At 37.3% G+C, this 12,208-nt stretch overlaps 1 protein-coding gene across 12 annotated transcripts in view; it reads right to left on the bottom strand.

Moving 5' to 3' along the window:
- Nucleotides 1-12,208, bottom strand: part of Cep170 (centrosomal protein 170) — a 95,501-nt gene that overhangs the window by 52,735 nt on the left and 30,558 nt on the right. For 11 of the 12 annotated variants that reach the window (XM_052737735.1, XM_052737733.1, XM_052737729.1 and 8 more), the window contains exons 5-8: nucleotides 8,286-8,341; nucleotides 8,038-8,197; nucleotides 5,789-5,923; nucleotides 256-732 (exon numbers count right to left, since the gene is read on the bottom strand). In XM_052737735.1, coding sequence (XP_052593695.1) covers nucleotides 256-732; nucleotides 5,789-5,923; nucleotides 8,038-8,197; nucleotides 8,286-8,341 — 828 coding nt within the window. The remainder of the gene's footprint in view (nucleotides 1-255; nucleotides 733-5,788; nucleotides 5,924-8,037; nucleotides 8,198-8,285; nucleotides 8,342-12,208) is intronic. The other variant, XM_052737736.1, reaches the window with a different exon arrangement.

A 12,208-nucleotide genomic window follows, 5' to 3' on the forward strand; every position in this document is an offset into this window, starting at 1 on the left:
GAAAAAATAAAGATAATGAATGACATAAATAAACACCTCCCCCCAAAACCAATGTAACCACATTGGGAAGAAAATGAAGAAAGGCTATTTTGAATGAGTAATTTGAACATAACAGTGTTGTTTGCTTTTGAGCTTCAAAATTAAAATTTGAAAAAGCAGATATTTTCCACTGTATAATTAAGTAATAGCAGTCTGGTAACTTTGATGACCAACTTTTCCTTATGATACAATAGGAATCTCTGAAAGTCACTTTACCTTTCAACCTTTTCAAGTACACAGGAACATCACTTTTAATGCTCTTGGAATCCTCTTCTGTTCTCTCCCACACCATTTGAGGAGGGTTGTTTTGTGCTAGCCAATCAGCTACTTTGTTTTCTGGCGCCATCATTCCTGTCTGAATTCCTGGCAAGTCTTGAGTTCCAGAAGAGGCCTTCTTTGACTTGTGGCGCTGGTCAGAAGTGAATTTTGTCACATGGTCTCTAATAGTTACTTTTCCTGGTGTACTGTCATCAAATTCAATGGTAAATGAAGCATGCCCTGCACCTGCTGTATGGGAGCTTGGTGTGTCTTTTGTTGGAATCTCATGAATAGTGCTCTCTGCTATTTGTGATGGCTGTTGGAATTCTTTTGTAGGAATTTCAAAATAACTTGGTTCCCTACAGAAAGGAAAAAGTGCTTCTTCACTTGCAGCTGCAGACTGTTCCTCCACTTGCTTGGCATCTATGCTGCACCCTAATGAGAAAAATGAGAGAGAATTCAAAATATTTGGGAGCCTGTAGTATGAGAGTCATTGGTCCATCTGCATTATTCTGAGAATCGGAAGGCAGATGATAATGTGGATGAAAAACAACAGCATTTATATGACAGAAAAAAGTCACAGAGATGAAACGATCTTGACTAGGATCCAATTACCAACAGGAGATGCAAGATAAACAGCAGCAGTGGGGGGGAAAAATCAAAGTAGGAAAAGATAGACCCTGCATGGACAGGCCCATACGTTTTTCAACTAGAAAATCTAGAAATCATCAAGGTGAGAAAGAATTAACGTATAGATGGAGATGTTCCATACAAACACATGTGTGTAAATATACACACACATAGTATAACAGAAAAAGCATGAATTACCTAATCCACTTACCAGAATGAGCTATTTGAAACACTTGAGAACAAATGTAGGGTTCTAAGAGTGAAGAGGCAATCAAGTGAGGATGGAGATAGAAAGTAAATATATAAACAATGCTTTGGAAGTAACAACTCCACTTACCAGTCTCTATCATATTCAGAGACACTACTTTAAGACAAAATTGATAATATGGACTCTTGAGAGATGACACACATGTTATAAAGTAAGAGTGGTTAGTGATAAAACATGTTGCTTGTGGCTTGCTTGCAACATGGCAATTCAAGCAGTAGTATGAAAGAAATAACGCAAAACTAGGAATTCTGTAGTCAGCCAGGAAGTCTGGAAGAACTTAGTCTAGACCTCTGTAGAGCAGAATGTACACACCTGCCCAAAGGCCATGGGTGAAAGCTGAGTAATAAGCAGTGAGTGTCAAGGAAAGCAGGCAAACATGGAACACTGTGACAATCTCTCCAATGCTTAAGCCATTGACTGCATAAAGACGTGAAGAGAGGTGTCGTTGGTAGCACAATGTACAAGAAAAAAAGGGAATATTAAGCTGCCCTTTGGTTGAGAAAATAAAATACAGTATCTATTACCAAGACAGCCTACTATCACAGAAGAATTAATATGAAATAAATTTCCCTAAGGCTCAAATATCAACCTTATTTTAAGCAGATTTCATAGTAAATCAATTACAATTTACTAGGAAAAAAGGCAATACAGGCATATGAGGCTGTTTCCAATCATTTTTTAATTACATGCAGTATTTAGTCTTCTGAAATATCTTTTCAAATATTATATCTTCTTACAATTCATTAGGTGCTATATTGCTTTCTTTATAGTACACTGAATACAAAATGATAACAAAACCATCTTTTATGTTACAGAGTAATATTCTTGTCATTAAATATGTGGGATATGATATAGAAGGTATCAGGCTCAACTACTAAAATAATAATGATCACAACAGCCATGGTCATCTGTCAAAAAATGACACAAAAGGCAGATACTATTTAAGAATAGAAACTTTCAAAGTAAAAATTATTCTTTTCAAAATTTACTCCATTTGGTTTAACAAAGAAAAGTCCAAGTATTTCAGAGAAATTATTATAGAAAGGAAGAGAGGTAAGATAAAAATCAAGAGCAGATTGACCTTGAAAACAATATCCCAGGGCTACTCTGTATCAAGAGCCTTAGAGGCTTGGGCTCTGGAGGACATTACTGTAAGGTTTTGTTGTTCAATAACTTACACAATGATGATTCTCAGTAATAAAGGAAAAACTTAAATTGTTCAGTTTTCTCTAAGAAGGTGGTGATGTAGATATTACATTTCATCATGATTTATGACAAATGTTTAACTGTTCAATAACTCACTTGTAAAATTAAAGTTCAATCATCTGGAAAATTTAGTATGTGAACAGAGATTAATTTCTCTGGAGACAAAATCATGAAAGGGGTAGTCCTTTTAGAACTGTAGTCTGACTAGAAATACATATTAGAGAAATTGCTAAGGAGTTTTACGATCATGCTGGAAAAATTAAACAGCTTTCTTCTCTTACAACATTGATAGATCACAGTCTGGAGTTTATGAATCTCATTATTTCTATTAATCCAAATTAAACTACCTGGGGTAGTATTTGTTATACTAATATTTTATAATTAATCTCAATTACTAAGAATTTTAAAAGTAATTTAGTAACTAAGCTAGAATTGAATTTGTATGCCTAAACTAGACAATATTAACAGCTAAGTGTGTGTATGTGTGCATATATATATAAATATATATATAAATATATATATGCACACATACATATATATGTTTATTTTGAGATAGGTCTTATATAGTCTAGGTTTCTTTCTTTCTTTCTTTCTTTCTTTCTTTCTTTCTTTCTTTCTTTCTTTCTTTCTTTCTTTCTTTCTTTCTTTATATTTGAGACAGGGTCTCAATCTGTAGAGGCCTTCAACTGGTGGCGCTGATCTGAAGTGAATTTTGTCACATGGTCTCTAATAGTTACTTTTCCTGGTGTCCTGTCATCAAATTCAATGGTACATGAAGCATGCCCTGCACCTGCTGTATGGGAGCTTGGTGTGTCTTTTGTTGGAATCTCATGAACAGTGCTCTCTTCAATAAGTAAATTAACATCACTCTGTGTCTCAATTCTTTTCTCTATAAAATGGGCAAAATAACAGTAACTACTACCTTTAGATATCACCATGATAAGGAGATGCATACAAATCATTTGGAAGAAGTGGACAAAGTAAGTGCAACTGAATGCTTGCCATTATTTGTCATGGTTCTACTCTTTACCACAGTCATATGCATGTGTCACTGTAGTTTACAAGTTATGTATGGCAGAATTTCAAAGTTGTGTGAGGAAGCAAAGGCTACATTTTTTTATGGCTCCTTAATTTTCACTATCATGCAATTATTTTCCAAATTTTGCAACAGTTAAATTCATCTCTTTTCTAACCCATCCAATTGGTTCTATTCCCCCTAACCTATAACAGACAGTTAGCTCTAGTGCAAAATGAGGTTAGAGTATATGGTACTTGAGGTAAGGAATTTAGAGTTCAGTCATGAAGATTTACCCAAAAATAGTAAATGAAGCAGTACTGTACACTAGCAGTATAGTATCATTTTGTACTTTACATTACACATATTGTGGGAGAAGAGGAGGTAGGAATTAGCACAATTATGTGGGGGTATGTTGGAAGAGAACCCTAAAACAATAATAATCAGATACAAAGTGCACGAGGGAACAAAAAGTTCCAAATCTACTTGTCAGGTACAACAAAGTCACTCTTCTTAGAACTAAAGATCGGTTCATACTTGCTATGCAAAGTTTACTGCAATGAGGTTGAAACTTAAGGTCAAAGTTTAGTAATGACTCAGCAGTGAAAACAAAGACAACAAAAGTAGATAATATATTAGAGAGAGAGAAGACCAAAAAGAAAAAAAAAATAGACATTCTTGATTGACATCCAATTTCCTTCCTAAAGGAACTTTTTCTTAAAAGAATTTCAATACTTTCCAGTACCACTCTTCTGACATTGCTCATATGCCTTAGGGACAAATAACTCCACACCAGGCTTCAAGGTGAACAAGATAATGACATCTCGCATAGTCTGTCAGAGACTGGTTAGAACAGCAGGTGACCTTCTGAATCTGTGAAAAGCTAATGAGAGATGTGTTGAAGATTTGGGGAAATGTCTTCTTCCAAATCCCAGGAGATCTTCTGTAACACAACTTTTGTTCCTTATTGCAGGGTATGACCAAAAATTGTATAACTTTAAATGCTGATGGCAGCAGCTTTGATTATGAGGGTAACTCCATCAATATGTAAGTACTGTGGATAGCAAGACAGAGACGGCAAAACTAGCTAACAACACTGTCTACTGCACTAAACAACCCTGAGAGAAATCAGGATGGGAGCCAATAGATTCCTGCCCTACCTAGTATCAGTAAAGACAGCAGTTCTTTCCCTTACATCTGAAGGCATGTTAAATTATATTAAATGATATCAAGAAAAAGCACTGGTGAAGAAACAAAGCTGCGATGGAAAGTCATTTTAAAGTTTGGCGTCTTAAGACCTACATGATCATGACAGCTTTTTAAAGACCTGTACTCTGGTCTAATTAGACTAGATCAAAAGACAGAATGTTCATAATTCTCCAGCTAAGAAAACTGCCCTGCTTACTTTGTATAAATGAAGTAAAAAAAAGAAATCTTGAAAGAGTTCTGATGGGGTTTGTCCTTGCCTCAGAGTCACACTATGTCTCCAAACTGATCCTTGGTGTCTGTACTTAATTCCTCCAGTTTTGGATCCTTATCTGCTGTTAATAAAGAAACTGGTTAATAAAGACTTCAGTTCTGATGTCTTTCAACAACTTTATGTGACAATCGGTATCTCCATTTTTCTTGGAAATCCTGAATTTTCTGGACACTGGTCACCACTTAACCATACCACCAACAAAAGAACCATGTTCCTTAATTGCTAATGTGAGGCTCTAAGTCTGCACTTTGGCTGCTGAACTCTGAATCATATTGCTATCTTACCTCAATAAAGTAAGCATGCAGGGACTTTAAAGAACTTACAATTTCATATTATATTTCTGAACATAACAGAATGTTTTTTACTTTACAGTGAGTATATGAGTATGAATCGAGAAAAAACATGTAACCCACATGTCTCTACTATTTTATCAATTCATTGAAATATTTTAAAATATTTAAAATGTCCAGTTATGGCATTAATCTGTTACAGTTTTTACAATTTCATAAGGTGGAAAAATATAACATGATTTTATAAAGATACTGTATGTAGTATTTTATGTTAGATTCATAATGTATTACAAGAGCAAAGCCATCATCACCCTTAAAAAATCAAGTTTGCGCCGGGCGGTGGTGGCGCACGCCTTTAATCCCAGCACTCGGGAGGCAGAGCCAGGCGGATCTCTGTGAGTTCAAGGCCAGTCTGGTCTCCAAAGCGAGTTCCAGGAAAGGCGCAAAGCTACACAGAGAAACCCTGTCTCGAAAAAGAAAAAAAAAAAAAAAAAAAAAAAATCAAGTTTGGTAGAGATCATTTTTCAGAGTAGATTGACTTTTGTTTGGAATATAAACACTTGCCCAATATGAACTTGATATCATAGCCAATGAGATCTTACCTGAAGCCCCAGTGTCGTGATGCTTCTCTTCGGGCTTGCCATTAGACCTGAGAGCTCTTTGTTCATCCACCTCATCATCTCCCCACCATGATGGCTGCCCATATAATGGAGTGCCACGGGGCATAGCAGAAACATCTAAAAGAAATGGGAAAAATCTCTCAAAAACAAATAAAGTAAGAAAATATATTTTGCATGACTCTAGATTTACTTAGTTGACTCAAAGTACTCTACTTCCATTAATGTAACATTTGAACATGACCTTAAACAGCACTAGACATAACAAAGTAAATGAAGATCAGCAATGACTAAGAAATACAACTTGCTATATATATAAAAATCTAAAAGCTTTTTGTTAAGTGTTAGGGGCTCTCTGATATGTAAATGAACCTAGGTAACAAATGATCTTTGAGTATTTAAACAGAAGTGTCTTAGGTAAAAGAATTTTGTTAGAATTACCAAAGGAATAATGAAACCAGTCTGATCAGAAATGTCATTAAATCTAAATATATAAAAGATGAAACTAAAGCAAATATCGGCATGAGCAACAACATAAGGGTATCATACAATAACTACATTTGTAACTCAATACTAACAGACCTTTAGTTTCAGTAGCTGTAGTATGGTTTATCAATTTAATACATTTGTTATGTGAAGGAATTATCTACATAAAGCATCTTTGTAGTTATTAAATTTAATATTTAATTTACAAATTAAAACCATAAGCATTATATGATATGAGGATGGTGTAGTATTATTACATTTTCCCCTTTTATTTCAATTATAATTCAGAGAAATATAGATAATATGAAATAATAAACTATTATTTCCTTCAAATATTGAAATCACTTTCCTTAAATATTTACTATATTTAAGGGATATTTCTAGGGAAAACTGGCTATATAAAAATGCACTCTGGGATCAATCACTAGTATACATTATTTTTATACAGGTATAGACACGAATGAGAACAAAGAATGTATTATCTTCAAAACCAAGTATAAATTCACAATTTCCAAAGGAGTTAGCTTATTGTAATGTAAATTATATTGACAATGAGCATGTGCTATTACTGTAATGTACATTATTACTGACAAACTGTTTATCATGTATTCTTTCAGGTCATTGAGAAGCTAGCTCTGGAAGTAGGGAAGACACCAACCCCCACTTTAGACCCCAAGTGGGTTTGTCTCAAAGTGTCCTTTAAGGTCTAGGGATGGGCTAGTCCCCCTAACTCTTGACAGGGAGGGAGAGAAAAACAAAAGAGCCCCAAAGTAAAACATGTGTCCTTGAGGACAGCTAAAAAGTAAACTATTCCCAAGAGAGGTTATTATTGTTTATCTTGTAATATGGAAGTGTCTGAAGACGAAGAGAGAAGCTGGAAGCAGAACTCTGGAAAGCTGAGCCACTGAGACAGCTCAATTGAGAACTGCAGCTGACTGCCTCAGTTTCCCCAGTTAGTTTCTGCTGGATACTGTGAGCAACCTACTAGATGATGCTATCTTTCTATATTTTAGCTGTTGTTACTTCGAAGCCTCACCCCAAGGGACAGTCTATTCTGCCTGGGACTTGTACTGGGAACTCTAGTTGGCTGCTTTAAAGCTGCTTCCACAGTTGGTTTCTCTGAGTACCCAACTTGATGATCTTTTCCTTCAGACTCTTAATCTCAGGGTCGTGGGTTCGAGCCCCACGTTGGGCGCCAAATGTAGATGTAATCAAACCGTCTAATTAAATAAGAAACATAGAACCAGTGCAAAGAAGAAAGCCAAGAGGTCAGAGCTAAGAGCTAAAAACCTTACCTTTCCTCTCACGGTGGTCCTGCCTCTCCGAAAGAGACCTACTTCCTGTGTCTGCTTTTTTTGGAGAGTTTCTGTTCTGCCTTCTCATTGGTTGTAAACCCAACCACATGACCTCCTAGTCACTGCCTGTCTGAACAGACCTCCAGGTCTTCTATGGTTGGTATTGAGATTAAAGGCATGTGTCTCCAATGCTGGCTGTATCCTTGAACACACAGAGATCTACCTAGCTCTGCCTACCAAGTGCTGGGATTAAAGGCGTGCGCCACCAATGCCCAGCTTTCCAATGGCTTGCTAATAGCTCTGACACATGGGCAACTTAACTTATTAACATACAAATAACATTTTAGTACAAATAAAGTATCACCATAGCTTCCCCTCTTCCTTCCCTCCCCCTTAACAGATAGATAGCTATGGCTATTGTAGATCATTCTCCAGATCATACAGACCACTTACCCATGGATTTCTCCTCCGATTTCAAAGCTTCTGTAGCTCTGTGCTGCACTTCTGGAGTAGTATCCACTTTTGAATCTGTGCCTTTAGCACTTGCCGATTTTGGTAATTCTGATTCTGAAGACTTCTGGGACAACTGAAGCTGAATGGTAAACTTCTCATGCTACAAAACATTTCAAATCAAAAGGAAGCTTCCATGAAAGAAGTCAACTGTAGTGAGTAATAGGCTAACAACAAAGATAAACTCTTACCTTAAGAGCTTCTTCAGGTACCCTCATTTCTCCTCGAACTACAGTGAAGAGATTTGTATGTAAATAGAGCTAAGGAAGAATAGAACTCAAAAATTTTGGTCACTGTGCTTGAAAATGGTCATCAGATACACTTTGGAAACTGTTCTTTTTCAAGAATAAATGTAGTATTATTTTTATTTATCATCTATTTGTACAGGTACTGGGGATTAAACCCAGGAACTTGCATATGTTAAACAAGTACTCTACCGCTGAACCACATCCTCAGGTTTAAAAAAAAAAATTTTTTTTATAGACAAGGCTGTTCTCAAAATTGAGATTCTTCTGGCAGCTCACAGAGTACCTGGAATGTAGCATTTGCCTATAGTACTCCCTTTAATATTAAAAAGTACTTAAAATATATAATTCGTCATTTAAAAATATTAACAACCTTAAAAGTCTAGTATTTGTAATCTCAAGCAATACTAGTCTTCAATTAGAGCCTAAACATTTTTAATTTTCACAAACAAGAATATGACACGATCAAAATGAAGAAACTTATAGAAAGTGTAAAAATGTCTCATGAATCAATACCCAACAGCAAATCCTGAAGGAACTGATTACTCAGGTTGCCACAGACTTTGATAAAAATGAGGTTCATTTTCTAAGTACAAAAAAATGAATGCTATAATTAGGGTTCATATGCAACCATACCACCCCCTTCCCTCCATGTACTGCAATAAGGTCATATTACATAATAAAACAATGATTCTATACAAATGAGAACAAGTGCTAGATATAATGAATGCTTTCATTATTATGCCAAAACAACAAGGCTTCTTACTAAAGATCAATTCACTAGAGGTCTTATTTCCTACCATTATTTAACCTTACAATGAAAGAAATTTTATAATCACGTACTAAATTCTACCCTACTTTACTAATTTAAAGCATTTATCAATTACTTCAAGGGTAGAAAACTGTAATTACCGTTACGTGTGTGTGTGTGTGTGTGTGTGTGTGTGTGTGTGTGTGTGTGTGTGTGAGAGAGGGGGGGGGAGAGGGAGAGGAGAGAGGAGAGGAGAGAGAGAGGACAGAGAGAGAGAGAAAGAGAGGGGTCCAAATGTAATTGAAGCAGTAAACTTATTAACAGAACTTCTTAGAGCTATAAACAACCTTGGAGAATACTCTGTTCAATCCATTAATCTTTGTTCCTTTTTTTTCATTTTTCTTTATTAAGAAATTTTCTACTCACTCCACATACTATCCACAGATCCTCCCTCCTTCTTCCCCTCAGCCTTCTTTCTCAAGCCACCCCGCATCCCCACATCCCCCAAATTAAGGTCTCCTATGGGGAGTCAGCAGAGCCCAGCTCACTGAGCCGAGGCAGATCCAAGCCCCTTCCCATTGCACCAAGGCTGTGCAAGGTGCCACACCACAGGCACTGGATTCTCAAAAGCCTGCCCAAGCACCAGGGACGGATCCCGATCCCCCTGCCTGGGTGTTCCCCAAACAGTTTGAGCCAAACAACCGTCTTCTGTATCCAGAGGGCCTAGTCCAGTCCCATGGGGGCTCCACAGCCACCAATCCACAGTTCGTGGGCTTCTACTAGTATGGTCAGTCATCTCTGCACATCTTCCCATCATGATCTCGACGTCCTTCGCCTGCAGAATCTCTCCTCTCTCATCAATTGGATTCCCAGAGCTCAACCTGGTGCCTGGCTGTGGATCTCTGCATCTGCCTCCATCAGTCACTGAACAAAGGCTCTATGATGACAGCTAGGGTATTTGCTAGGCCGGTCACCAGAGTAGACCAGTCCAGGCACCCTCTGGACCACTGCCAGCAGACCAAGGTGGGGTCAACCTTGTAGATTCCTGAGAGCCTTCCCAGAACCCTGCCTCTTCCTATTCCTATGATGTCCTCATATATCATGGTATATTCCTTCCTGCCCTCCCACTCTGTCCCTGTTCCAGCTCGACCCTCCCATTCCCCTATGTTCTCATCCCCCATTCCTCGTCATCTGCCATCCCCTCACACCCAGTCCGCTCATGTAGATGTCATCCACTTCTTCACAGGGTCATCCATGTGTCCCTCCTAGGGTCTTTCCCTGTTAGCTAGGAAATACAAATCAAAACAACTCTGAGATACCATCTTACACCTGTCAGAATGGCTAAGATCAAAAACACTGAAGACAGTTTATGTTGGAGAGGATGTGGAGCAAGGGGAACACTCCTCCACTGTTGGTGGGAGTGTAAACTTGTACAGCCACTTTGGAAACCAGTATGGCAGTTTCTCAGAAAATTGGGAATAAGTCTTCCTCAAGACCCAGTTATACCACTCTTGGGCATATACCCAAGGAATGCTCAATCTTACCACAAGGCCACATGCTCAACTATGTTCATATCAGCATTATTCGTAATAGCAAGAATCTGGAAACAACCTAGATGCCTGTCAACTGAAGAATGGATTAAGAAAATGTGGCACATATACACAGCAGTAAAAAACAATGATATCATGAAATTTGCAGGCAAATGGATGGAACTAGAAAATATCATCTTGAGTGAGTTAACCCAGACTCAGAAGGACAAACATAGTATGTACTCACTCATAAGTGGATACTAAATGTGAGGGAAGGGATGGCCAGACTAATCTCGGTTCTTATCCAATAAATAACTTAGTGAACAGAACCCTCCACCCCCAAAGAATTTACATAGAGAATTCTGTCTTGAGCTTTCTTGTCAACAAAGTGGCTTCCTACTGTTTTGCACTATTAAAACTTTTCCCTTTCGTGTCACATACATATTTGCTGATACACATAAAAATATACATGTAAGTAAACATTTAGTGGAAATCATCTAGCAAGCAGTTCTCAACCTGTGGGTCACAACTCCCACAGAGGTGGCATATTAGATATCCTGAATATCATATATTTATATTACAATTCATAACAGTAACAAAATTACAGTATACAGCAACGAAATAATTTTATGGTTGGGGGTCACAAGGGTCACAGCATTAGGAAGGTTGAAAACCACTGGTCTAGCACTTTTTGCCTCAGAAATTAAGAGAAAGATATAAAATACAAAAGGAAGGAGTCAAATTATCCTCATTTGCACATGTGACGATTCTATGCCTGCAAGACTCCACAGACTCCATCAGATCGTAAACACTTTCAGAAATGTTGAAAGGCATAAAACTATTTTTAAAACAAGACAAGCCAGTAGTATTTTAATACTCAAATAACAAATCTGCTGAGAAAAAAATTATGAGAAAACATTTCATTCATCTGTCAAAAAATAGTACCTAGGGATACACCTAATCAAGGAAGTAGACCTTTTCAATGAAGATTTAAGACACTGGAAAAATAGCTGACCATAGAAATGCTCCTAAACTGGCAGAATTGTGTCTTGAAAATAGCTGTTACCCAAAGTAATTTACAGACTTAATGCAATCTTAATCAAAATCCCAATGTCTTTCTTCATACAACTAGAAAAAATAATCTAGAAATAAATACAGAAACACAAAAGGCTATGAGTCTAAGTAACAAGAACACTGCTAGATATACCACAACACCTGATCTCCAAAGTATACCTCAGACCAATAGCGACAGAGACAGCATGGCTCTGGCATAGAGACTGGCCAATAGAACATAGCTTTGGACAGCTAATATGACAAGGTTGTCCCCAACACATGCTGCAACGAAGACAGTCTATTAAAAATCAGTGCTGCAGGCAAAACTGGATATCCACTTTCAGAAGAATGAAATTAGATCCAAATCTGGCACAAAAATCAACTCAAAGTGGATGAAAGGTCTTAATTTAGAACCTGAATTGCTGATAATGCTAGGGTAAAACGTTTCAAGGCATGATCTAAAACTTTCTGAACAGGATTCGATAGCACAGCAAACAGCCAAAGGTGGGATTGTGTGGAATTATGAAAACGTCTTC

The sequence above is a fragment of the Peromyscus californicus genome, unplaced genomic scaffold, assembly GCF_007827085.1.
Source record: "Peromyscus californicus insignis strain IS unplaced genomic scaffold, ASM782708v3 Scaffold_14__1_contigs__length_90479793_seg_2, whole genome shotgun sequence".
NCBI lineage: Eukaryota > Metazoa > Chordata > Mammalia > Rodentia > Cricetidae > Peromyscus > Peromyscus californicus.